Source organism: Oryx dammah, unplaced genomic scaffold (assembly GCF_014754425.2).
Source record: "Oryx dammah isolate SB20612 unplaced genomic scaffold, SCBI_Odam_1.1 HiC_scaffold_25, whole genome shotgun sequence".
Lineage (NCBI taxonomy): Eukaryota > Metazoa > Chordata > Mammalia > Artiodactyla > Bovidae > Oryx > Oryx dammah.
Genome location: NW_024070209.1, coordinates 68,820,345 through 68,848,033, shown reverse-complemented (window position 1 = coordinate 68,848,033; position 27,689 = coordinate 68,820,345). Strand labels below are relative to the sequence as shown.

The 27,689-nt window shown below is 47.9% G+C and overlaps 1 protein-coding gene across 1 annotated transcript; it reads left to right on the top strand.

Annotated features, from left to right (window-relative positions):
- The first annotated feature begins 230 nt into the window (after positions 1–230).
- LBH (LBH regulator of WNT signaling pathway) lies at positions 231–26,327 on the top strand. The gene is made up of 3 exons (XM_040224148.1): positions 231–445; positions 2,963–3,065; positions 23,716–26,327. Exons 1-3 carry the CDS (start codon positions 420–422, stop codon positions 23,902–23,904), a joined length of 318 nt encoding a protein of 105 aa, XP_040080082.1. The 5' UTR covers positions 231–419; the 3' UTR covers positions 23,905–26,327.
- Positions 26,328–27,689: the final 1,362 nt, after the last annotated feature.

The window sequence follows — 27,689 nt, the reverse complement described above, 5'->3', positions numbered from 1 at the left end:
TTGCGTGTGTGAGTGGGGGGGTGGGGGCCGGGCTAGAAAGCTGCAGCAAACCACGGCCCTCGGGGAGCGGAGCCGAGCGCGCCCCCCAGCCGCCGCCAGCCGGAGCTGCGAGCGCTGAAGCCATTCATGATTTTGGTGACGTTATTCCAGGAGTGGGAGAGGGAGGGCGTGGCCTCCTGGAGCCGAGCCCCGCCCCCGCTCCTATAAATACCGCTTCCCGGGCTCTTTGTGGGGCCGCGAGCTCGTCTGCGCTGCCGACATCGCTGGTAGTGGGGCTGTCTCCCGGAGGCGGACCAGCGAACGCCCAGTGCCCGCGCCCGGCAGCCTGGCGCCCCTCTCTGCGCCCCTGACATCCTTACCCGGGACGCAGTGACCGTGTTTAAATCACAAGGGCGTGGGTCAGGCTACCCTAGGACTTCATGTCTGTTTATTTCCCCATTCACTGGTGAGTATATTCTGCACTCTCGGCGGGCATCCGTCTCGCGGCCGTGGCTGCTGGGCCCCGGGGCGCCTGCTCGTACCGGCTGGGTTGGGAGGGCAGCGGGCGGCATGCGGGCACCGGGCACTAACCAGCCGCCCAAGCCCGTGCAGGAGTCAACGTCAAGGTTGCCTAGGTGGGGGTGGTGGTGCTGCTGCTGACAGCATCCAGACAAAGGAAGTGAACTCGCAGCCTTCACTTAAGTGACGGCTGGGAGGGTGTGTGTACGGTCGTGGTGGGGTGGAAGAAGAACCAAGAGGTCAGGGCTGAACCCGACTAATAAAACCCCCCTCTCTGCGGAGGGCTGCGCCCGGCCTGGCGCAGGGGGCTCCAGCTCTTCCCGGCCCCTCCCCTTTTCCTTTTTGTTTGCATGCAAGTCTTGGCGTCGAGGCCCGCGGCCGCCAGGCTGAGCTGGTGCAGCGGCCGCGTTTGCAGAGCTCCGAGGGGTGGGGAAAACGCCCTCTCCACACAGAACTCGACTGAAGCCACAAGCAGCCGCACAATCACTTGCTACATCTCTCGATCCCTTTCCTCTCCACAGCCCCTTAACCCGACGCTCCTTTCTGGGGGCCGAGGCTGGGGAGGAGCCGCCCTCCCCGCTCCTCCGGGCTCGCCTGGAGGAGCCCGGGCCGGGCAGCGGAAGGCGGAGGTTTGCACCAAACCTGAGATCGGGGCTGGGAGGGATGCGTCCTAGGCGCCCGGCTGGTTGAAGAGCTAGCCCCTGGCCGCTGGGACTTGCGTGCCGGCTGCTGCTTCCTTCCTGCGCTGAGAAGAGGAAGAGCGGTCAGGGGGCGAGCGCTGGCGGCCCGGAGCGCGCTCTCAGGTGCGGGCGCAGAGAGCCCGGCCCCGCACGCTCCAGCTCCGCGCAGTCCTGCTCAGCTCAGAAACCGGAAAGTTCATGCTTCTTGCTTCAACTTTTCGGCCCGGCGCCGAGAGAGGAGTGAACGCTGGGACATCAGGCTGAGAGCCCGGCGAGAGTCGGGTGGGCAATAGCCTTTCCCGAACCTTCCTAGGAAACTGACTTTGGAGTCCTAGTCCCTGACCTCAGACTTGCCCGGAAGCCTAGCATCCTCTTAGTCTCCCCTCGCTCAACCCAGCCTGCTTGTTTAGAAAAGAGACTGCATTCTCAAAAGAGAGTGAAAACCCCCTCAACCCCTGAGGCTTGCTGTGCCCTCCTGCGGAGGACCCCTTCCCTCCTACCTCCAGGTACCATATGGGTGAGACTGGCAAGGCCGTTGGAGGCTGTGTTCACCTGACCACTCAAAACTCACCAAGATGTGTGTCGAGGCCCATCAGGGTTATTGTCCCCTGAGAGATTAAGGTTGGGTCTCTCTTTACAGTTGATTAGCATTTCATGGTTTGTAGTGCTCCACCCCCCACCCTCTGGAGCACTGTGAGCATAACTGTGAAACTGTGAGCTCTGCATTAGTATCATGGTAACTAACAGGGCACCTGTGGCTCAGAGAGGGTGTATGACTTGTTCAGAATCACACAGCACTTGAGTGGCTTACCTTGGACCAGAACCTATTGTTTTTGTTTCCAAATCCAGTGCCATTTCTACGCTATGTAGAAACTGTAAAATGAAAACGAGTTTGGTACCCCTGTTTCCTTAGCTGTGGTCTTTCTAAAGCCTACCCTACTTTTTATTTTTAACCATGTATAAAGGCATGATGGTGAAAATGTTGAGTGTTGTGTAGCGAGTACGTTGGCATTACACATTCGGGACCCTGTACGTGCCCATGGCTTGTGTGAGGATAATGGAACGCTTGTATCCTGCTTACAGAGTACAAAGCACTTTCACATGTCAGCCATTGGTGGGCCAACTTGGCCCCTCTGGAAATTTCCTTTGCAATCAGAGTCCGGGCATCCTTAAGGCTTTTAATCCAGGGGATGTTTTTCAAGCTGTGAGCTTTCAGCTGCTGTGGCAAGGGCTAGAGAAAGGGCTTGGATGGCAGATGTGAAGCCTGGGGAAAGCTGACCCCTTGGGGCTCTATGTGGGACATTTTGCAAAAAGGAACACTAGAGAGACATAGAAATTTAGGAAGGCAGCAGTACTGGGCTTGGTTTCCCTGAGGTTGGCCTACTATCATTATATAATAGCAATATTCATTTTCAATAGGGATGGGTTGAATTGGTTTTAATATAGACAGACGGCCTCCGCTACTTACTGTTTTGGGGTTTTTTCTAGTTCTGTCACTGAAAAGAAAATTCAGAGTCATTTTGTGCCAGTGGGGACTAGTATAGGAGAGGAGGAAAGAGGAGGTTTGCCAGAGTGGTTTTCAGACAATGGGCTTTTTTGAGAGCCCTGATGCTCTGGGCTTGTAAGGCGCTTCCTCAGGGTATGAGCTTGTTTTTCTGTGAGATCTGTTTTGAACACCTCTCATCCTCCTTCCAGACAGTTTCCTGATTTAACAGCAGAAGGCACAAGAGGAGGAATGTGAAAGTGTGTATGTTTGTTGACTTTTGTTCTGGGTTTCTTGGCAGCCCTGACTATCTGAGATCGGCCAAGATGACTGAAGTGATGATGAACACCCCATCCATGGAAGAAATTGGCCTCAACCCCCGAAAAGATGGCCTTTCTTACCAGGTGAGTTCAGTACAGGTTCCCTTCTGGCTTCTTAGAGCCTAGTGGCTTTTGCTGGGGCTGGTGGTAGACTTGGTTCTGTATCCCAGTGCTGTTAGTAAGATCTATGTGCCCTTGAGAAAGTTCCCGAATGCCAATAAGCCTCAATTTCTTCATCTGTAAAATGGGACAACAGTCATTCTTACCTCATAGAATTGTGAAGATTCAACATGATGAAATAACATGGGTAAGGCAGTCACAGTACCTGGGACACAGTAAGTGTTCAGAAAGCGTGAGCCAGTTCTTAATTAGTCATCCTGGCTGCTGTGAACTCTTCCCTTTATGGTGGCAAAGGGGAAGGTGATTTGTGCAGTCAGTTCAGACCAGAACTTCCCTCCCCAGGGAAGCCTTGGGCAGTAGTAACATTGCTGTGAGGGCCATCTTATGAAGAAGGATGGTCTGGTGGAGGAATTGCTGTGTTAAATGCTGCTCTCTTCCTCTGGCTTATGGTTGATCAACTGATTCCAACACGGTTAGTGTTCAAACTACTTAGAGTTGAAGAGACCTTTCCCCAAAGGGTAGCTCTCTCAAGGATGTGATTGCCAGCATCCAGCACAGAGATTATCCTGTGTGGTGGATCCAGAATATATAAAGACCGAAAGAGTGGTCTGAGTAATGCCTTCAGATTCTCAGGCCCGTGCTCTTTTCTGGCCTACCATATGCTTTCCACTGCGCCTGGCCCACTGCAGAGACCTTCAGATACCTTCAGAGCAGTGAACTGTTTTCAGATTTCTGAGGAGAGTGCCTAGGTCATTACATATGGGGAAGGAAAGAGTCTGTTTTTAAGGGAAGATCTTGGAAACTGTGGCATGCCTGAATGGGGAAAATGAATGGGGTGCAGTGGGCTCATTCAGCAGATACTAGCTGAACGCTGCTATGGGCCATGCACTTTACAAACAGTGCTTGTTCAGTCTTGACTATAGCTCTGAGGTGGGAATTATTGTTCTGTTTCACAGATGAGGAAACAGGCTCAGACTGAGTGGATGACTTGGGTCTTAAATTCCAAAGCCTTGCTCTTCTGGTGCGTCATATGTCTGTGCCTTAGGGTTGTTTCTTGGCTAGAATTGAGACTTTGCTCTGGCTAGTCACTCCTTAGAACCATTCTAGGTTTGTTTTTGTGAAGAAAGAGAAAACAGAAAGCTGGGTGGGTGTGATGGAGGGAGGGTGATCAAAGAGAGCTGAGATGAAAGCTGAGGTTGGCTTAGGTAATTTGGCGGGTGACAGCAGGAGTCTCCTCAGACACACTTGGGAGGTTCAAGAAGGCCCCCTTTGTTGTGTGTCGATATGGGCAAGCCTCTTCTGTTGGCTGGAAAGAAGTCTTCAGGTAGCTTGGAGGGGGTTCAGGGTTGGGGGGTGGAAATACCCTTTCCTGGTTGTTTTTCTATCTTCCACCCTCAGAGGGTCTGAGAGAGACAACTGCAGGCCCCACAGCCTGTGGGAGGGCAGAAGTTTCCTGACCCACTGGCTGGGGTGTTTTTGGATACCAGTTTCCAAGTCACTGAATCAGACTGAATCTCTTTGTGGTTACAGGTGAGGGTTTTTTTTTTGTTTGTTTGTTTCATTCTGGGTTTCAGATTTCCATCACAGAACCTTTCCAGACACAGTCGTCGGTATGTTTTATGTGTGCTTTCTATATTCTCCTTTTGAATACATCCCAGGATAAAGGGCCAGGTCCTACAGGGCAGTTTTCTTGACCTTCAGGTTACTCTGTTGAATCTGAGGGATAGAGTAAGTAATGACAGAGGAAGGTGCTGTGGTGCTGGCTGAGGACAGCTCAACTAGGGCTGCTGCGGGCTGGAGGAAAAAAAAATTGCCTCTGGGCTCCTGAGATAATGCGATGCTGCCTAAGCAAAGGGCCCTCAGATCTTCCCTTGCGGTGCTAGACTGAGGGCCCAGTTTTCACAGCCTTTCAGGAGATCTGTTCCTGCTACCTTGAAGCAGACTACTGCCCAGTTCCAAAATATCTTACCTTGAACTCCAGTGCAGTCCATCACAAGATTTCAGAAAGGTCTTCCTCGAGAAGAGAGAGGGGAGTGGTGGTTCTCTTCTACCAGTCAGCATTTATTGGACACTTGCTGTATGTAACATGCTATGCTGGGCATTGTGAGGAGGGTCCAGGGCTCACGGGGGAGACCAACATGCACAAAACTGGAATACAGGCCATCTGGTGGAGCAGTTGGGAAGCTATGGTCAGTCTGGGGATGTGTGGCAGTGAGAAGGCTTGGGAGGAGAAAGTCAGACTGGGGCCTTGAAAGAAAATTAGGACTTTGAGAGGACACTTCCATCTCTAATTTTGTAGGCAAACCTTTGGCTTGCCCCTGTTTGGGCCAGGGTCAGGGCTCTGCAGCAAGTTGGTCTGACAATTGTCACATAACCAGTATTCTCTGGGCTCACTCAAAGCCACTGCCATCCAATTAAACACATTCCCACCAGAGCTCTGGGGACTGGCCGAGGTCTGTCCATTGTACATGCTCAGGCTGGGCTTGGATCTGGGGGCAGCAGAGCTTTGAGCTCTGTTCTTGGCATTCTTCCTGAGGGTAATAATAGTACATGGCTTTTACTGCGACCTGCTTTTCCCAGGAACTAAAAGTGGGATGGAGACATCAATCTCGACTTAGCAGTTGAAACAGAATCTCAGACTTGTGGTTTGACCTTGAAATAAGGTCGTAAAATAAATAGGCACACTGGAATTTGTCAGTTGTTCCCCCCACCTTCCAGACCTCCCCAGAACGAAGCTTTGCTGATTTCTCTGCCCCAGATGTGACATCTTTCTTCTCCAGTGCCTGTGGCATTTGAGCTTAAATGATGCTGCCGTGGTCCTGCCTAACCTTCTCCCTGCCCAGGTCTCCAAGGCCAGAGGATGCCTTATTCCCTCTTTGTGCCTATCACCCATCACCCTTCCAGTAGCCATCCCCAAACTGAGGTGCCTGCTGGCTTGGGGCCTTGACAAAGCAGGTGCTAAGTGAATGGTGGTAGTTTCAGTAAAGTTGAGTCTCTTGATTCTAAAGCTGCTCACCTGCACTTTTGCTTTAGAATTTTTAAAGGGCCTCCTCAGCCTCGAATCTCTCTCTGCTCAGTCATACCTGACACTTTGCGACCCCATGGACTGTAGCCCACCAGGCTCTTCTGGGCATGTGGATTCTCCAGGCAAAAATACCGAAGTGGGTTTGTTGTTTCTTCCTCCAGGGGACCCTCCCCATCCAGGGATCAAACCTGCATCCCCTACACAGGCTCAAACAGATGTCTTTTTATCCCCTAAGAGATCTGGGGAAGCCCTATCTCTTGTGCTTGGGGAGTTAGTGCTGTTTTATGAGCACGTATAAAAATTGACAGAGCCAGTACCCTGTTTTATCTTAACATTTACTTAGAGAGTCAATTCAATATGTGCAGTCCATATCTGCTGTCTCACTGGGCATGAATTATGACACCCTCCCAGGTGGGTGAATGAACAGTTAATAGAAAGGAGTACATTTTGGGCAGGGCTGTAAGTGGTGGCCAGCACACAGGGGGCTGAGTGGGAGGGTCTTCAGAAGGAGGATGGGGTTCTGTCCCTGCTGGGCTGCAGCTCCCTCCCCACCCTGCATCTGTCAGCTTTTTGTTCTCTGGCTCGATGGATAGATGGATAGGGATGTTTGCCTAATGGCTTCCTACTTTCTCTAATTCAGGGAAGCAGGTCAGTGGCTGCCTTGCAGGCTCCCTGCAACCCCACTGATTGTGACATTTTGGAATGCCTCTCTGACCGGATCTTCTTCTGTGCTGTGCCTGAGTTGGTCTGGGCCCTGAATAGGGCAGGGTCCTGGGCGTTCTCCTCTGGTCATGGATGTTGCTGCAACCCAAAGTTGTGCATTTCGGCCTGGCCGCCCAGCTTCCCCAGCACAGCTTGCTGAGGCTTCTGCAGTTTTTAATCCCCCTTGCTGAGTTCTAGACAGAGATTTGGCTCTTCAGTCTTCATTTAAATCTGCCCCCTCTCAAGCAACTGGACCAAGATCTGATAACTTTTACCCTTCCTAGGCTCTTGAAATTCCCCTCTGATCATCACCCCATCCTTCCCTGGCCGCCCGTGTTCCTCCTGCTGTTCTTGGCTCCCTGCTCCTACTGTCTGACGTCCACCCACCAGGGAGAGGAGCAGCGGACTCCCCTCCTTCTCAGGGAAGCCAGGGAGGATGCGCCGTGAACTGGAGCACTAATTCTGTATGCACCGCAGTGCCTCGGGTTCTGGGCTTTCCCTTTGATCCTCAGCGCTGAAAGCTTTCCTGCATCTTCCCCTGCATTTCCCGAGACAGGAGGGAGGGATGTCCTGGCTTTTGTAGGACAAGGAGGGGGGACAGTGGTGGGTGACCTTTTCCTGCCACAGTCCTGTCATTTGCTTCTTGCAGTCTGAGCCTCTCTTTCAGCTCTGCATTAGGACAGGTCTGAAGCACCGGGCTGGCTGAGACCTGGCCCCTCCTGGGACAGACTTTCTCTGTCTCTTCCACCTCCAAGGCCAGCATTTTGCCAACTCCCTTTCCTCCCCCTCCTCACTGTTCATCAGAAGCAGCAACTCCTGTCTCAAAGAGCAGGCTCAGCTGAACCTCTACAATCAGACAGTAGCTCAGAAACGCTTGCTCGTCACTCACCTGTCTACTGAGCCTTTCTTGATGAGACCCCCGAGCCTGGCTCTCCTGTTCCCTCCTGTGTAAGTGCAGGTGTGGAAATCTGTGACAGGCTGGGGTTCCTGCATGTGTCTCTGCTCTCTTTCCCTCAAGCCCCTGCTCACAAAGCCACTCCAGGCGTGTCATCAGCCCTCTTTGTCTCCTCCTCCTGGCGCCACTGTCTCATTGGTTACCCCCAGCTGCAGTACCCCCCACGTGGTTCTCAGGAGTTTGGGAGCCCTGGCTGAGCAGGCACACAGAAGTCCCCTGGTCACCAGGAAATCATCTTTCACATCAGACTTTAAAAGCCTCAGTTGTCCCTGGAGGGACATAAAGCTAAAATTCCAAAGCGCTTGGCAAAAGACGTCCAGCCATGAACATGACATATTCCTGGAATCCCAGCATGTTTTCTCTCTCCTATCCCTACCCCGTCCACTCCACTCCCTGCTTGGTACAATTCATAAGAATATGAGGCAGAACAAGGCAGCTAGAGCCACAAGGTTCAGAAGCAGAGGGAGTCTGTTTCTTTGAGCAGCACTGGGGCTGCGTCTGCACGTGCTGCCTCTTTCTGAGCCAGCGCCCAGGTCACGTCAGTGTTCAGGTTATGTCTACTTTGTGTGGGGGATCCAGCACCTTCCTTCCATGCCCAGGGCCTTGACACACACACACACACACACACACACACACACGGCATTCACTGTTTTGGAATGCCCCTGGGTGAGAGCCTGCAGAGGGCTGGACTTATTCCCACGGGGGCTCCCCCCACAACGCACACACCGTGGTCACAACAGTGAGTCTGTAGCACCGCCAGGGAGAGAACAAGCTTGCTTCACTTCCCCAGCCAACGTGACACACACTGGAGCCATACAACCCGGCCTTCTCTCAAAGGGCCTGTGTTAGGCCTGAGGCCTCTTAAGCAGTGGTGTGTCCATCACTCTCCAGGCCCAGGGTCTGTGCCTTAGACGGCTCTTTGTTCCCACAGAGCTGGGCGCAGAGTCTGGCAAATCGTTGTTTACTGGATGCTGTGTGATTGATTGGCCCCTTCTTCTCTCCCTTTCCTGAGCTGAGAATTCTCTCTCCACCTGGGCCACCCCATGACGTGGGTTCTCATAAGATCAGCATTTTTCTCTATGCTGACCTAGTCTCCCAGGTTGGATAGAGAGGAGGATTGTACCATGAGGAAAAGGGATGAGTTTGGGTGGCGAATCTTGTGACTGGAGCCAAGAGCTATTCCTGGGTGTCTAGTGAATGTCCTGAAATGATCTCTTAGGCCCAAGTCCTGAAATAATCCTCTCAGGATGAAGACAGGCCCTCATTCACACAGGGATCAGAGCTTCCCGTGCTTCACTCCTTTGCAGTCTCATAGCCATGGGGTCCCCTCAGCCATCTCTCATCTCGCCACTTGCCTTCCCTTGTCCCTGAGCCCAGCTCAGGAGGATCTTTATCAGTCAATCAAAATCTGGTGTCTACTCCTCACTCCTTGACTGAAGGAGAGCCCTTTGTTGCACAGACCTGTCTTAGAAAAAGAATTAAAATTTCCCAAAAGTTGCAAATTGACTTGACTGTTTTGACCTAAAAGGAAGTTTGGGAGCTCCCTCAGCCCCCTCTCTGCTAGAATTAACTGCCTTGCACTGTAAGAAGCTCCTTTTACATAAACTGTATAGAAGAAACACTCAAACATTTAGCTGAAGTGACACTCTATAACTCAGCCAGGGATTGTATTGGAGCCAATAGGAAGGAAGGTTCCAGATCTCTCACCATCAGGAGAATTGCCCTGAGCAAGGAGAGCAGTCAAAACCTCAGTCCAGTGTGTGTGTTGGGGGGTGTCTCTAGGTCTGACTTTCTCCTAACTTGAACCTGAAGGTGGTTCCCAGGCAGAATTAATTAGTGTGCCTTGAATTCATCTTCTGTGTAGAGCTTGAGACATCTCTGGATTTGAGAGGAATCCTTGATTTTCCCAAATTGCTAAACATTTTCTCCAGACACAGCCCTATGTGTCAGCTCTAATTTTTCAGCAGGCGAGTGTGTGTGGGTAGCACCAGGCTTAGCCGCTGATTCCCGGGGACTGAGCCTGAGATGCCTACACGACTGCACACACACGTACACACACATTCGCCTCCACTTACATGAACTCTCACACACGTGAGCACACTTACACACTCACTTATGACCAAAATGGCAGATGGCAGAATGTTAATAGCAGTTTTTTTAGATCATAATTCTATAACTATAGGAAAACTTTCTTTTCCTTCCCCCCTTTTTGAGTAATTTCACATTTTCACTGGGTATATATTTTATTATTCTTATGCTTACTTTTCAAATTTTTAAAGTAACACATGCCCCCTGTGGAATTTTTATTTTCTTCTTTAAAGTTTTCTTTTCCAAGTCACAATAATCTGACCATGCATAAATTGCAACTGTTAACATTTTAGCATCTTTTCCTTTCTTTTCCACGGCATTTGTATTTTTATGTGCTCAAGATATTGAATTGTGTTCTGCTTTTTCACTTAATGGTATGTAAGTCATCAATATCACATTATCATAACTTATCGTAAAAATGCCTCAAAGCCAGCATTTTAATAACTGTGTGATATTTTATCATAAAGTTACAATATGATTTTTTTACCATTCTCTAATTGTTTAGTTTTTTAGATTGTATACATTTTTATTTTATAAATAATATAATTTATATATAATTTTAGATATAAATCTATATTTGGAGTTTATATTATTTCTTTGAATAGGGTCTTAGAAGTAGAATTTCTGAGTCAAAAGGTGTAACAGTGTCTGTGTGTGTGTTATAATTTATAAAGGTGATACTAATTCCTTCTAGAAATTTAGAGAAATATTGAGAAGTACAAAGGAAATTTTAAATGCCCACATTCCTATCACTGAAACATTTTGATCTGTTTACTTCTAGTTTTATATTTATTTTTGTTAAAAATAAAATTGAGGAAATACTGTGTGTGCTAAAGTAAATCTAGTGAGTCTTTTTTCATTTCATATGATATTGTGACTATGTTCCTGTCATTTGGTTTTCTTTGTAAAATGGCATTTCATTGTGTTATGTACCACTTACTACTGAATGTTTAGGTTGTGGCATATTTTGTTCTTACAGAGAACACTGCTTTGAACATCATTTTACACAAAGCTCTGCACAAGTCTGATTCGTTTCCAGAAATTCCTGGAAATAGAATTACTGAATCAAAGAGATTCAACATCATTAAGTTTCTTGATTATATATTACCTTAAAAACAGAAAACAAAAGAGTTTATCATAAAATCCCAGCTCCCAGCATTGAAAGCTTTAGCACATAGAATCTCTGGGGGTATAAAATCTATACAGGTAGGATGATGGAGGGGCTTTGTGGAGAGAGTCAGAAAGGTGTTCAATTATTTTAAAGTGTTTGAGAGATGCTGTACATCTTCCTTGGAGAAGGCAATGCCACCCCACTCCAGTACTCTTGCCTGGCAAATCCCATGGACTGAGGAGCCTGGTAGGCTGCAGCCCATGGGGTCGCTAGGATTTGGACACACGACTGAGCAACTTCACTTTCACTTTTCACTGTCATGCATTGGAGAAGGAAATGGCAACCCACTCTAGTGTTCTTGCCTGGAGACTCCCAGGGATGGGGGAGCCTGGTGGGCTGCCGTCTCTGGGGTCGCACAGAGTTGGACACGACTGCAGTGACTTAGCAGCAGCGGCAGCAGTACATCTTCCTCTAGTTTATTAATTGCTTATTTTGAGCAGAGATGATAGCAGTTAATGCTGTTTGGACACCATTTAGCCAGCATTGTAAAATAGCCAGCGACATTCTTGTCCTATAGTAGATATGTTGACACACTTTATGGATTATGAATGTATGTGAGTTGGCGATTCCCCTATCTCTCTCCTTTGTTAAGGACGTTGGAGCACTGTGCGACCTTGAGGAAGATGGGGGAAGTTGCTTTGGCTTGGAGACCAACGAAGGTTGAACAGATCCACATTTAGTCCCCTGAACCCTCTGGGTTTTCCGGGGGTTTCAGGTCTGGGTCATGGAATGGTCATGGTTTAGAAATATTGCTTCCCCTACTCTGCTCAACATTATGTGGCCGCCTGGATGGGAGAGGAGTTTGGGGGAGAATGGATACATGTATGTGTGTGGCTGAGTCCATTTGCTCTCTACCTGAAACTGTCACAACATTGTTAAGCAGCCATATTATATAAAAGTAAAAAAAAAAAAGAAATATAGCTTCCCTGGAATCAAGGATACACTGGGCTCTTAGAAGTCGATCTGAACATAATAGAAGTCTTGGGCCAGCATTCAAGGGCATTCCATCCAACAGCACTGCAAGACTCCTGGTTCTTTGCAACAGGTAAATAGCCTAGGCCAGCATTCCAGTAGGGCCCCCGGATGCCTGGTGGTTTGCAAAGTTAATGTAAGTGTTATACAGACACACTTTGAAAGTGATTATGGTTACCATCTATAATAAGTAATACTAGTTTTCTTTTTTTTTTTTAATATGTTTTAGACAAGCAAGTAAAGAAAAAATATAATTGAGCCACAGTGTGTGTGTGGACAGGAAAGAGTAACAGAGGTGGTACCTGGCTTCTGTGGCGGGTGTCACTGTTGTCACCATGAGGGAACTGCTTTCTTCCAGAGTTGAAGATATACTCTTAGATGCAAGCATTCTTAAAGATCAGTTAATACTAAATTATGATTTCTGTGTGTCTGTGTGTGTGTGTGTGTGTGTTTCATTTGGCCCCTTGGATACAGCAGTTAAAGCCATATCAGAAATATTTTTGGCTGTTTTCCTTGGCACCCTAATATTGGAGGTTTTAATGCCAAATTACTTATTAATAAATGTTCTGTGTATACACCACGTCTTGTTTCAGCAAAGTTTTAAAACCAGAGGACAGCTGGCCCTGGGGTTCACAGAAACTTTCCAAGGGATGTGACAGCAGAGAGCATTTGGGGAAAATCAGTTTGCACACCTTTGGCTTCCCTCTGTTGCTTTCTAAAACTGTGTTTCCTGAAGGCAGATCTCACCAGTTCTCTTTTCCTACCCTTCTGGTCAAGATTGCCCTCCATCCTCTTTGTAAGAGGACCTGCTTCTCACCAACTTGAATCTTTTAAGGTGCTTCCCCAGCATGTAGAAACTTTCAGGGCATCAACAAATGGACCATTTAAAAATGTTACTGTCTAAAAAGCTTCATAAGTCCCACTTGTCTATAGGAAACCAATGAAAAATTGCCTTTGTCTTTAATAATTATTTGTGGTATGTTTATTGATCACTTATATACTATTAGCTGCAATAAGACAATCCAAAATTTTGTTTTTTTAAAAACCTTAAGGTCACAGGACACAAAAACATTAAAAGTCACTTTATATGCAATAAAGACATACTATTCCTGAGAAGTATGAAAAAGCTAATGACTAAAAACTTTCAAACAGGAAAATATATTAAGATAAACTTCTATGGAGCAGTAGAATGGACATACATTTTCAAGTAGAGAAAGGAATATGATTTGACTTAACAGCTTGTTCATGAGGTTTTTTTAAATAGGTGATGGTTGCTATCAAATTGTTGCTGCTGCTGCTAAGTTGCTTCAGTCGTGTCTGACTCTATGTGACCCCATAGACGGCAGCCCACGAGGCAAGCCATTGAGAAAACATTTAAAAGAGTAGCATAAAAGTTTTATTTTAAAATGGTGGTGTTTATAATATAGCAAAAGTTTTAGGTGTCAGTTTTAAAAGGTGTGAAAGGAGACAATTTTTCAAAATTCTTTCAAAGTATATACCACATTTGGAGATCGTGGATATAGATATTCTCTTTGGGATCAAAACTGTGGTACTGTAGCATCTCTGATGGGGTGGGGGAGACTGGACCACCTTTGAGACTTGGACCAGTCTCTGTCAGATGTGGGGATGCACTCAAATGCCAGTAGCATGACATTGGGTCACCTATGTGTTCTTTGGACACTGTTAGTGATATGGAGCTCAGAACCTCTCAGCACAGCAGGGTTTTAGACTATGAATCTGGACAACTGGTTTCTAAGCTTGGCTTTGCTACTGTCTACGTCATCTCAGGTGATTCCCAGCATCTCTTTGGGCCTTGCCTTCCCCCATGTGTCATGGAGAGAGTTGATTCTATCATTTTTTGTTAAAATGTTATATAATGAGGTGAAATCCTCCATCCTAATCTTAGTTGGCCCCTGGAGTTAAAGAAAATCTTCTCTCTCTTAGACTTCATGTCAGCCTTTCAATTATTTGAAGGTACCTTTTATGTTCCCCTCAAGTCTTTTCCAGTTTTAAAACTTATTATCCTTCAACCTTGACTTATACAGTCATCTTTATGAAGGTATTCTTTTCTCTAGGCCATTGGCTTTCAAACTTTTTAATCCTAGTCTCTTTTACATTCCTAAAAATTATTTAGGACCCCCAGAGATACATTTGTTTATGTAGGTTATATCTTTTGACATTAAGAGAGTGTTTAAAATTTTTTATTATTTATTAACTCCTTTAAAATAACAATTAAAACCATTAATTAATATAACTAATGATTTTAATAAAAGTAAATATATTTTCTAAAACAAAGAAAAGTGTTCACATTTTTTTTTTTGCAAATCTGTTTGATATCTGGCTTAACAGAAAACAGCTAGAGCCTTCAATTTATTGTGATTTGATATGTGTTGATTGAAGTCAATGAAAGAAATCTGGCCTATGCAGATATGTACTTACAAAAGGAAGAAATATTTTAATAGCCTTTTCATATGTTTTTCTTTGATATTTTGGCAAAACTGAATAAGTGGTAGTTTCTTGAAGGTTAGTGGTAATGTGGAATCTGAAACCTTACCAGTGAACTTTCTGTACTTTTACATAAAATTCATTAGCCTATCTTGCACTTTGAATGACTCTTTTACCCATGCTTGGTTTCACAACCTGATGTACTGATCATTTGGAAAATATAGGTTCACCAAGTTATGCAGATCTTCCAAATGTTAATACATTTTGTTACATAATATAAAAAAAAAATCACATTAGTTAGTATCTCCACTGGTCTCAACAGAAATTCTTCAAGTGGTAGGAAACTGTCAAGCTTATGATGGCTGATACAAGTTTTCCAAAATTCTAATTTTTGCTTGAGACCTCAGTTTTTACCATTGGTAACAAACATCATCAGACATTTTCTTTGAAATACCAGTCTTATGTCTGCCAAATATCCAAGTCTGAATACCATGGTTTGTTGGTCAATAATTCTTTCAACTGAAATGGTGTTCCATGGAAAAAAGTAGCTAGTTCAGCTTGCAACTCAATCCCATAAGTGTTTTTCTGTGAGACAACTGTTGTGCTCTGACATGCACCAGAAATATTGTATTCCAATTTTGCAATGGCACCCGACTCCAGTGCTCTTGCCTGGAGGATCCCACGGACGGAGGAGCCTGGTAGGCTGCAGTCCCTGGGGTCATGAAGAGTCGGACATGACTGAGTGACTTCACTTTCACTTTTCACTTTCATGCATTGGAGAAGGAAATGACAACCCACTCCAGTGTTCTTGCCTGGAGAATCCCAGGGACGGGGGAGCCTGGTGGGCTGCCATCTATGGGGTCACACAGAGTTGGTGACACTGAAGCGACTTAGCAGCAGCAGCAGCAACTTTGCATAGTGTATTAAAAAACATGTACTTAAAGAATCAGTGTTTAATAAAAGTTAATCTTTACTGCTTCATCAAGGACACGGAGAATTTTGTTTTCATTGTGAGTGGGGGGCGGTGAAGAATACATTAACTACCAGTTTGCTGCTACTGCCATCAATAATTCTTGCATCGTATTAGTGTTAGTCACTCAGTTGTGTCCAACTCTTTGCAACTCCATGGACTTATAGCCCGCCAGGCTCCTCTGTCCAAGGAATTCTACGGGCTTAGAATACTGGAGTGGATAACCATTTCCTTCTCCAAGGGATCTTCTTGACCCAGGGATCGAACCCAGGTCTCCACATTGCAGGCAGATTATTTAACATTGGAGCCACCCGCACCAGGAATTTCACCCACTATTGTTTTTCATACCATTAGTGCAGGTATCAACATGAGAAAAAAAGCAAATAACATCTTAGTATTATGAAGAAAGTATTTTAACTGCATGGACACTCTCCCTAAAAGGACCTGAGAATTGAGCTTTGAGAATCACTGCTCTAGCCTGAACAGAGATCAGAGGACCGCAGCAGGGCATCTCAGTGCAGCTGGTGTGGATGAGCTCCATGAGAGGAGCAGACCTCTAGGAACATAGCCCTGTTTCTTTCAATGTTTTTGCATCAACACTGTAGTTATGATCAACTAAAATCTCCAGATCTCTTTTATTGGACCTACTATCAAGCTTCCTGTTTGGGAGGGGGCAGAAAACTCTTAAAGACATACATTAGCTGATGACCTCACTTTGGGAAAAGGTGAGTGGGAGGTGACGGGTGTCGTCCAAGTGGACACTTTTCACAGATGGTGGAAAGAGATGGATAGCCGTGGATTGGGGAATCCTCAGTCTAAGACGGGCAGTTGAAGCCAGAAAGCTGCCTTGAGTCCAGAGAAAAACCTAAGGGGATACTGAGTCCAGAGAAGGCACAGGGAAGGTGATGTTAGACAGGTCAGGCAAACCCGAGCAAGATCATGAGAATAAGGAGAGAGTGTGAGTCCTGAAGTAGGCCAGCCTCATAGTGTGCTGCAAAGGTGGTGATAACTGAAGGCCAAGCAGAGGCCCTGGAGCGGGGCTGTAAGCAAGTCCTTGGAGACCTGAAAGTTGTTTCCATCCATGATGAGTTTGGAAGCCATGTAGTAGCAGAGCCCCAGACAAGAATGGGAAGGCTATGGGACCAGGCCAAATATTCAAGATTTTTGTCTCTAAAACAAAGAGTGAGGAAATGGTTGGAGACAGCAGCCGTATCAGTCTGGGCTTTCTGAGAAAAGGAGTGTGTGGCTGTGGGACACTTGGGTAGAACAAATGGGAGAGAGAGAGGCAATTCCCCAAACCCTGAGATGACTGAGAAGCTTGTCTTCTTTTCAAAGGGCAATAATGATATACACAATAGGATGTGGGTATGTGAAATTATCCTATGCCAGATAGCTGCAGTGTTTTCTTACCACCCTGGAGAACTTTGAGAGACATTCTTTAATATTCCAAAAGCCCCATCAGCTCACTGGACCCAGAATTATCAGCAGCAATTAGTGCTAATTAATTGGAATTTGGAACTCTTGACTTGCAGGATGGGTGTGTGTTGGAGAGATGTTTATGAAAGATGGTGTTTATCCAGAGGATTTCCTTTTCTTTTAAGTTTCAAGGCTAGGGGCTTAAGCATCTTTAATCCAAAGGAAGGAGATCCAATAGTTGTTCTGAAGCCCCAAATCTCTACTCAAGTCTCCTTTAGGATTAGAGACACCAGGGGAGGGTAGGAGAGGGTGAGGTGGATATTCCATAACCCTGTCCAGGGGAGATTCGAGTGAGGTGAGTCTCAAGGGTGGAGAATGAGGTCACTGGCATCCCAGTGGAGATGGGAGATTGTTCTTCCTTGTCCCCTGCATCCATCAGTGGCCACTGTGCCCCTAAGCTCTAATTCTTTCTGTTCTTAACTGGCCACATTTCACTCTGAAAAGTCAGTAAACTGCAAGTGGTGAGAAAGCAAGTTGTACTTTTTTTTTTTTTTAATTAGCTGCCTCTCATTCACTTAGCCTTTGGCAGAGCAGGATGCTGGTAGAGATCTGCCCATTGTTATAAACCAGCCCCTCCTAGGGAGGAATAAACACACAAGGCCAATCCATTGTTGTTCTCCAGGAAAAATAAGAAACCTGGGCAGCAGGACCTGGGAGTAGGCTGGGGGAGCGAGAGAAGGATGCATAAACGGGAGACTTCTAGCTGCAGGAGGTTCCACTGAAAGGCCAGGATCTGGACCAGGCAGTGGCTTTCATTCCAGCTGGCCTAACTCACGCCCCGGGAGAAGAGAGGCACTGGGGAGGAAGTGATGAAGTCACAACCATTTCTCCAAAGAACCTGGCCTAGAATTTGTGAGCACAAGCCCAGGAGTGCTGCTGATTTCCTTCTGTCCCAAGCCACAGCCACAGACTTTCCAGTCCCTCAAGCTAAATGTTCCCTGAGGACCCCAGCTTTACCTAATAAGAACCATCATTAGGAATTTTAAATTTACAGAACATGTTCACACATACCTGTATTTAGTTCTCTCCAAAGCCCTGTAAGATGGGAATGAGCATTAATCCCAATTTATAAATGAGGAAAGGAGGGGGGTGGGCCTCCACAACTTTGAGCCTATTGGGTACCATGCTGACACTCAATCTGAAGCATCATGTAATCCTTCCAACAATACAGTAAGAGTGGGAACTCCTTCCTCATTTTACTTGGGAGGCAGCTGAGGCTCAGGGAAATTAAAATGACTTGACCCCAGTTATAGAGATAATAAGACCCAGGGACTAGCCAGATCTTTCAGACTCCTGGTCTACCTGCGAGAGTGGAAATTTTCCATTGCAGGTTTGAGGTTGATTTTTTTTTCCCCCTTCAGGGAGGGAAGAGGCTCACTGTGTGGTTTTGGATGCTCAGGGCCTTGGAGAGCCACCTGGTTATTCATCTCAGACTCTATCCCACCTCCCCTCCTCCCCTTCCCACCCCAACATGCCTCTTCCTTCTATTCCTCTCCAGCAAAGAGGAACCGGATGGCCAAGCTCCCTGGATCTCAGCTTGCAGAACTGGTAATTACCCCTTTGTGTCTAGTTAACCACCTTTCATCTCCTCTACTTGCTGGTGTCCACTTTCCCTTATTAGCAAGCCCTCCGCCCTGTTTGTGGCCAGCTCGGGTTGTGGTTGTTTGTCGGGGTGATGGCTGAGGGATGAGTGTACATGGTGGGGTGGCAGAGGGGAGGGGAAGCTGCCCCAACCAGAATCACTCACATTTTCCATCCTAGGTGCCAGGCATCTCTCTCCTCTCCCACCCCAGAGGCAGCCAGGTTTAGGTCACCTGGCTTAGAGGCAGACAGTTGATAGCTAGGCCTCCAAATTTCAGGCCTTTGGAACTTGGATATTACCTTTCAGTTCCCTTGCGTGGGTGAAATGGGAGCCATCTGACCAGCAACTTTTATACTTTCAACAAAAGTCTGCTGACATTCCTCATCTCTAGGAGCTCACCTTCAACCCCAGATTTCCCTGCTCTGAGGCAGCCCATGTCAGCCCCATCAGCCAAACATCCTGAGCTTTCCCGGACAGTCCTATTTCCACTGTCCTCATATTTAACCATTTACTTGTGTAACAATTTATATTTACTTGACTTTACATATTTCATATGTTTATATTAATAAAAATTAAAGGAAAAATTTTAAACTTAGCCTCAATTCAAGTGCTTAAGAGCCACACGTGGCTGGTGCCATTGGACAGTGCTAGTAGAAGACATTTCCATTATTGTGGGAAACATATTCCAAATACTGTTCTATTGGGCAGCTCCGATAGACACAGGCAGAAATTCCAGCATCCAAACTACAGCTCGCAGATCGTTTGTTCCTTGAAGGTCCTAAAGCTTCTCTGACCTTTCGAGTGAACTCATTGGAGTTCCCAAAATGTCAGAGCCTGTTGGGATTGGAGGTGACCCGGCAAAGGATGCCTTTGAAGAAATGTCCCTTATGAAATTCACCATTATCAAGTTTGGAATACCTGCTGTTCCTCCACAGTGAGACAGGTGGGGCCTGGGATGTTCTTGGTGCATGTGATCACCAAGACTTCGTGTGCAAAGAAGGGAACTTGGTGTCTCTTAGTTTCATCCAAGCCATTGGCCTTGGCAGCCAAGGGGACAGCTGGTTGTAGAGTGCAGTCTTGGTGGACAGAGCAAGGGGCAGGGCTGAGAGAATTCCAGCTGTGAGGGATGCATCTTGACCTGTCCGCCTGGAGGGTGAGGGTGGGAAGTACCTCTCAGAGCCTCCCCATAGTCCTTTCCGGACTTCTTGGAGGGCAGCCTTTGCTGCAGAGAGAAGAGAAAAGGAGTTTTCTCCCTTCCCCAGTCCAGGAAGAAGGGGCGCTTTGGGGTAAGAGGTTTAGCCAGAAGCCTTTTCTTTCTGGAACAGGGGCAATTGGTTTATCCCTTGCCAGTTCCTGCAGGCAAACAGCTTGCTGGCCTGGCCTGCCGCCCCAGCCCTACCTGTCATGTGCTTGGCAAGTCTGACTTGAGTCCTTTTTTCCACTGCCTTCCCCACCCCATCAAATTGCCGTTGCAACCTCTCATTTTTCTGCTGCCTAGATGATTAAAAAGCATGACTTAGTGGAAAAATCTTGACCTCCTTGGGGTCAGCCTCTTAGGCAGCTGTCAGAGATAAGATTGTACTGGCAAAATACTCAGCTATGCTTTGCAAGGCTTTCTGTCTGGATGTAAGGAAATGAGAAGCTGTTTGGTTCTGGGTGCGTCCTGTTTGTCTTTGGAGAGAGCTACAATTTTCAGAGACATAAATTGGTATTATCTGATAATAAAATATAATCTCTGATGGGAAGGTTAGATTATTATAGTGATTTTTTAAAAGTAATTAACAGGCTTTGTTATAAATTTTTTTTTTTTTTCCATGGCGCCTGCTCTGAGCAATTCAGGGAGCAAAGTTCTCTGGCAACTAAGCAGTATCAGAAGTTCAATGCTCAGACTTCCCCCAGGGACTTAAAAGACTTAATTGTGCGGCTCCTGGTATGAAATTGTTTGGAGTTATTTTAATTATTGTGTTAGTATTGCTACCTCTTGCTTGGAGGTTGAATACTTACCATAGTCCTGTTGAAACTGCTCCAAAGAGGACATTCCAATTTGAATTTAACATATGTCCTCAAAGCATTTTATCATCTTTGTATTTGCCCAGGATTCGTATCCATCTAGTAAGACCAGAGGCCACTTCCCTTCTTAAATGGAGAAACTCAGGCCCAGGTGGTTGAGAGGTCTTGGTTAGGTAGGGTTGGACAAGTGATGTCAAGGACATAGTGAGAACCTGGGGTCTGTGGCATGACCCTTTGTGTTATCAAATGGGCGCCTCTTTTGAAGTCCTGTGGGTCTGAGTTTGGGTCCCTGTTCAGCCACTTCTAGCTCTGCGGCCTTGAGTGAGTCAGTTGCCCTCTGTGTGCTTCAGTTTTCTCATCTATAAATAGTGATCACACCACTGCGTACTTCAGAGGATTATTGTGATCTGCGATTCTGCTCAGCAAATGTGCCTGCCGTATCTTCCATCAGCAGCAGCACCATCCTTATCTTCACGTTTTCCCTACTTTTAATGAGAGACCCCCTCCCAGCTCAGAACGAAGTCCCCTGCTCCCCATCACATGCCCTTTCCTCGTTGTCCCCCTCTTCCTTTTGCTAGCCTTACTGCTGCGCATCCCTTCGGCTTTTCCTCAGCATGGGCGACTGTAATTGGAAGCCAGTCACCACCTCTCTCAGCCAGGGAGTCGCAGCACAGGTACAGCCCCAGGCTTGAGGTCAGAGGGTAGAGGCAGGGGTCCAGGGCCATCCTGGGCCTGGTGTCCATCCCCTCCTGATATTTTGCAGCTCTGTCCTTGAAGATGTAGACCAACTGTCCAGACTTGAAGTTCATCTTCTGGACCTGTCTGCCCAAGATGGTCATCTTGGGGCCTGAACTGCCAGACGGGCCATTAAAGCCCAGGTCTTACCCACCATCCCTGCTCAGCTTTCCAGGAAATGGGCATGTTGGCTCAGTGGCATCCATTCATCGTTCAGAAGATGTAGGTGCTGAAAACAGCAGATCTGGTTTGAATCCTGGCTCTTCCTTGTAGCCCTCAGAGTCCTGGTATGTGGTGTGGTGGCAGTAAGGCCTAAGGCAGGTGATGCCTGAAAGAGCTTTGTAAACCGTAGCATACTTTCCACTTGTGGGGTTCCCCTCACTCACGCCCAAGGCTTGTGCTTGGAAGGGCATCTGGTTCCCCCTCGCAGGGAGGGGCTCCAGCTCCACATGAGAGAAGTGAGGAAGGGCCCAAGTAAGCCCCGTGACCTTCTCCCTGCTCGGCACTGGAGTCCAGTGCACAGCCCAGTCCAGGGGCAGACCTGCAGGGCTGGCTGCCTCGGGAAGAGGAAGCCTGTGGTAGTGGGGGTCATCTTTCCCCATGCCTCCCTTCACCACCACCCCCAGCCTAGCCCCTCCCTTCCTTGTTTTCCTCCTGGCTGCCATTAGGATACTTTTTATAAGCCTCGTTAAATCTTTAATGATGCCTGGTTGTGCAGCTGGCTTAAGACTTAATCCCCAGCAATAGGGCTTTATTGGATAAATGGTTAATAATCACTCGTCTGCAGGGATTGGGGAAGTTGTGTTGAGGCCCATGATTCCAGAAGCCCCACGTGGCCCCTTGACATGGTCAGGGGACCACACTTCATGAGGTCAGGTGCAGTAAGACTAGGCACCCTCATCACACCCCAGAAGCTGGGCAGGCCTGAGGTTCTAGGAGAGCCCTTTTAGTACCTCCAAGGAACAGAGCAAGGCACGGGGAGCCCCCAGGTTCTCTTCAAATGTGTCTCTACCCGCTCCTTGTTTCACTTTCCTTTCTTTTGCCATGAACAAGCTGTGTGACCCTACGCAAGTCTCCTGACCCCTCTGCCTCAGTTTCTGTATCTATTATAAGGACAGGTTGGGAAGAGATGAACTTATAGGTGCTGTGTGATTCTGTAAGCCCCAGGAGCCCAGACAGTCTCTTCTCTCCAGCTCTCTGGTGTGTGCCCGAGGGCTGTGTGTGGCAGGGGACCAGCAGCCCTTGGGATTAAGCACTTAAGCTGCTGGGCAAAGAATTGGGTCATCTGTAGTCACAGGGCAGCGTGCTCAAAGGGAAGCCACAGAGCCTGGATTTTATAGCCTAGTTTAGGGTTTCCCCTGGCTCTGGGCAAGACACACAGTAGGCTTAGAAAAAGGAACCTTGTGGACAGGACTTTGGAAAGAGAAGTAGACTCTTTCAGGTATAGAATTGTCAGGGTGGGTGTTGTTCCGTCGCTCAGCCTTGTCCAACTCTTTGTCCCACGGACTGCAGCATGCCAGGCTTCCCTGTCCTTCACTATCTTCTGGAGCTTGCTCAAACTCAAGTCCATTGAGTCAGCGATGCCACCCAACCATCTCGTCCACTGTCACTCCCTCCTCCTGCTTTTAATCTCTCCCAGCATCTGGGTCTTTTCCAATGAGTCAGTTCTTTACATCAGGAGGCCAAAGTATTGGAGCTTCAGCTTCAGCGTCAGTCCTTCCAATGAATATTCAGGGTTGATTTCCTTTAGGACTGACTGGTTTGATCTCCTTGCTGTCAAGGAGCCAGGGGTTGTTCCCTGGTGCTCACAGGTGGAAAAGGAGCCTGGGATTGCATTCCCATGTGCCCGTGTCTGGGACCATGCATTCAACTCTGATTTGACTTCAACTTCACAGCTGTAGTGAGATTAGAACCTGTCTCCTTAGGGGGCAGGTGGTATTGGGCATGGACTTGGGAGTCAAACAGACTTGGGTTTGAATCCCATTCTACCACTGCACATTTCTAGGCTGAATGGTTTGGGCACCCTCCTTCTCCAGGTATCTCCTGAGTGGCATTAGCAGCACCTATGTTTCAACATGACTGTGTTGGGTGCAAATGACCTACATAAAATACCTGGTATCTTGCTCACATCAAGTGCTGATAATTATCCTGGGAGGAATTTGCAGTTGTGGCACCTGTTGTATGCATTGTACTTGTAGTTAAAATGCTTGCCACAATTGGAGATGTGACTTACTGTGGAGGACATGATCTCGAGTTCTTTTATCTGAAAACAAAACCAAAAAGGACAAACACCAATTTGGTAGCACTGCCACGAAAGCCTTCAGCCTCAGGATTAGTCGGCTGAGGGCTGATTTCCTCTGTTGCCCTGGAGTTTGCTCCCTGCCCCCTGCCTGATGCTCCCCAGGGCATAGAATGGTCCCTGGTGTACAGTGGGGGCTCAGTCCTGCACGTGAACGTGACTGGGTTCTCTGCTTTTATTTCAGATCTTCCCTGACCCGTCAGACTTTGACCGCTGCTGCAAACTGAAGGACCGTCTGCCGTCCATCGTGGTGGAGCCCACAGAGGGGGAGGTGGAGAGTGGAGAGCTCCGGTGGCCCCCCGAGGAGTTCTTGGTCCAGGAGGACGCGCAGGACAACTGTGAAGAGACAGCGAGTGAAAACAAGGAGCAGTAGAGTCCACGCCGGCTCCCTCGGGGTCACACCAGACAGCCTCTGTACCTGAACTGTGTTCTTTCCCACTACCATGGACGGAGAGCGTGTGTGAGCCACTGCAGTTCTGCACACGTCAGATGATGGCTTCCGTTCTGCACCTGCAAATCACTGAGTTGGTTTTCTTTTCTTTTCTTTTCCTTTTTTGAGATGTTGGGCAGCGGAGCCCTCTGCAACTATGTGCCAGGCCTTTGAGAAAGGAAGCTTCTTAGAGCAGGGGTGGGGTGCGGGGAGGCGGGCGTCTTGGAGATCATTATCTGAACTCAGGCGGGCTGGGGGCAGCCCTGGGACTCCAGTGGGCTCCGGGGGAGGGCGTCTGGGGCAAGAAAAACAAACAGGAGATGAAAGAGAAAATACACATTTGAGAGAAAACATTGAGCAGAGAAGTGCAGCCAGGAAGGATGGACCCAGCAGCACACACTGGCTACCGAGACATCACCTCACGAAGTCTTCATCTCTCTCTCTAGTTTTGCCCACTGCCCGCCTTTGTTTTTATTTCGGGTGTGTTGGTCTGTAATGGGAGGCAGGTGAAGGAGAGCCGTGGAGCCTGGCTTCCTGCAGAGCCAGCCAGAGGTAATGCCGGGAAAGAGAAAAGTCTTCTGGTTCCTTCTGCAGACCCTCCCCTCGGGCCCTGGCAGGTGCACATGCCTGCTGTGATCTGGAGGTTTTTTAAGAGGCTGCACTTTTGAGCGTTCCCCTGATTTATCCTCTTTGCCCCCGACCCTAGCCCTTTTGGAAATAGTGAGGGCCTTTCCCGCCCTTGTTGGAGGACCGAGATAGATGCTTGGACACCGAGGTCCATCCCCCGCTGCTCTCCCCAGACTCGCTCTCCCTCTGGGTGGAGGCACAGCGTGGCGGGGCCTCCCCCCGGGGCTGGCCCTTCCTCCTCCTGACCCCCAGCCTCCCAGCCCCAGTGCAGCCATTTGGGTGGCTGCTAGCCCTGTGTGGGTTCGAGCCAGCCTGACCAGCCGCAGTACCCACTCCCACGTGGGATTTTGGCTTCTTTTCCCGGTGGGGGCTGAGTGGTCAGCAGGGGAGACTTTCTCTGTTTCTCATTGGGAAGTGAGCATTAAGGCAGGTCCTGAGAGCTGGCAGAGCCTGGGAGCTGTGAATGGCGGTGACAGGCAGTCCAGGGATGGAATTTGAAACTCAAGGGTGTCATGAGATCCTGGGCTTCATCCCTAGTGTTCCCGGATGCAGAGGGTGGGTGACGTGGGGAGGGAGCTGCATCCCTTCCCACTTGACCCCTGCGAGGGCTACAGTTGCAGAGAAAGCTACCCTGGACTTAGAGCTTCTTATAGTTAAAAACCATCTGGAGCTGCAGAGATTGCAGGATGAAACCCTTCACACATCTCTATCTCAGAGCAGGACTGTGCAGCCAAGAAGTGAGTTCAGGTCCCTCCCTGGGGCTGAACGCAGCCAACTGAGGCACCCACCTCGTCCCCTCAGGGCCCCAGGCCATCCAGGCTGAGCCCTTTTGGTTGGGACATGCGTGTAGACTTGTACTTAATACCTCAAGGTTAGTGTGGCTCTGGGGAACGCTGGGGCGGGAGGACCAGTGTGGCTAACTAGTATCAGCAGGACTTGGTTCTGGGCAGCCGATGCTCATCCCCTCGCCCCTCCGCCCCCATCCTCTGTGTTGTCTGTTCATGTTGCATACACCGATGGCAATAACTTCTTCCAGCTCCTCGGGCAAGTGGGAGAGGCCTGCAGCCGGCCCTACGAGGGAGCATCTCTCTCTCTCTCTCTCTCTCTCTCTCTCTCTCGTTCTCCCTCTCCTCCTGTTTCAGCCGCAGGGAGCCTTTCCCCATTCCTCTCCCCGCTCACAGCTGCAGTTCTCATCCCATGCCTCCCTCCGTGGATGGGGTCTTGCCTTTGAAAATCCCGTGTTTCTGTGTCCCTGTCTCATGCTCCCCTGTATCATCTGTCCCAGTCTTGCCGTGTGATGGGAACGTGCTTGTAAACTGCATAACAAATCTGCTTCGTGTATATGTGTGTTTATGGGGGTGGTTTATTATTTTTTGCTGGTCGCTAGATCCCTTTGTATGACCACATGGAGTCTGAGCAGGCCAGGGGCTGAGAGCTTAAGTCAGAACCCTCAGCGGTGAGCCTGCTGTGGGGACCCAGCTGCTCTTGAACAAGTGGCTGAGCTCCTGTCTGGCCTCCTCTTTTTTTTTTTTTAAAGTAACTTGTGTGTATTTCTAACTGATCCTATTGGGGGAAAAAAACCCAACCCTAGTATTTCAGTAAAAATGCCTGTTGTAAGATGAACCTCCTGTAACTTCTATCTGTTCTTTTTTGAGGCTCAGGGAGAAACTAGCATTTTTTTTTTCAAACTACTTTTTGTCACTGTGACAGTTGTAAATAAAGTTTGAAAATGCTTTCCACTCTGGTCTGGTTTCTTTTTTTCTTGCTGCTCTGTTGGAACCGACAAAGCGTAGGAGCTACTCTCGCAGGAGGTTGAGTTCAGCAACCTGTTGGCCCTTCTGGGATGAACCCATTCATGGTTTTTATCAGCTGGTTGAATGAAAACAGCTTTTTTCTTCTACACTAGTGGTTCTAACTCTAGATGCACATCAGAGTCACCAGCAGAGCTCTACAAAGTTATAAATACCTGCATCCTACCCCCCACAGACTTGGATTTGAATGGTCTGGGGTGAAGTTCAGGCATTAGGATTTTTTAGAATCACCTGGAGGAGATTTTAACACACAGCTGTGGTTTTAAACCACCTTTCTAAGAGAAGAGCAAGTGTTAGTCACTCAGTCATTTCCAACTCTTTGTGACCCCATGGACTGTAGCTCACCAGGCTCCTCTGTCCATGGGATTTTCCAGGCAAGAATACTGGAGTGGGTGGCCATTCCCTTCTCCAGGGGATCTTCCCGACCCAGGAAAAGAAACACCCCCAATATATTGCGAAGTTTTTCACAAAGACTGAGAGTGGATGAATGAGTGTGTATGTAGCTCAAGAAAATTCCAGGAATCATTCAAACCATTGATTGAGTGCCTAGGACTTATCAGGCATTGTTAAGAGGCTGGGTAAACAAAATAGCAGTGTCCCAGCTCCTCTGCACTGCTTTAGTATGAAATTAAAGGACAAATGTGGTGAGTGCAAGGCAGGAAAAACAGAGTGAGTGTCTGTTGGAAGGGTCACAAGAGGTGTCCAAAGAAGTGACAAGGAGCAGGTGAGGTGCTTGGAGAGAGTGCTTCCAGCAGAGAAGGTTTGAGATGAGCTTGACTGGAGGGATAGGGGAGGAGGAAATAGTGCAAGAAGGGCTTCTCAGACCTGGGTGAGGAGTTTGGGCTTTAATTTTAAGAGCAGGGCCTAGGATAGTACCATTTACATTTTTACACAATCTGGCTCAGTGGAGATGGAATTGGAGGGGGCAAGATGGAAGGCCCAGAGACCAGGAAGGGGGCTACGTGGAGATTAGAGTGAGAGATGGTGGTGCTTTGTGGAAAAGGGTTTTGGACACTTTGAACCTGGGGCTGGATATTTTTGCCTTTACTCAGCCCATATCTGGGCTCTTAACCATGGAGAGTATAGATAATCAAGTGATCTGTGCTGAGAATTGATATTAATGGAAGATTGATCCATTTTAACATTAGTCTGTCAGGCCATTTGCTCTATGGATCTGCTGCCCTGATGATAAGTCTTGAGCATCCTCATCTTGGATTGTCCCTCTGTGTCTCCCCAACAGTTGAGGATGGAGTTTATTAGGACACAGCCTCCTAAACGTAGCCCCACAGA

Coding starts and splice junctions, on each gene's coding strand:
- LBH (XM_040224148.1), top strand. CDS start 420: ATGTCTGTTTATTTCCCCATTCACTG. Junction 446..2,962: donor GTTTATTTCCCCATTCACTG/GTGAGTATATTC, acceptor GTTTCTTGGCAG/CCCTGACTATCTGAGATCGG. Junction 3,066..23,715: donor AAGATGGCCTTTCTTACCAG/GTGAGTTCAGTA, acceptor CTTTTATTTCAG/ATCTTCCCTGACCCGTCAGA.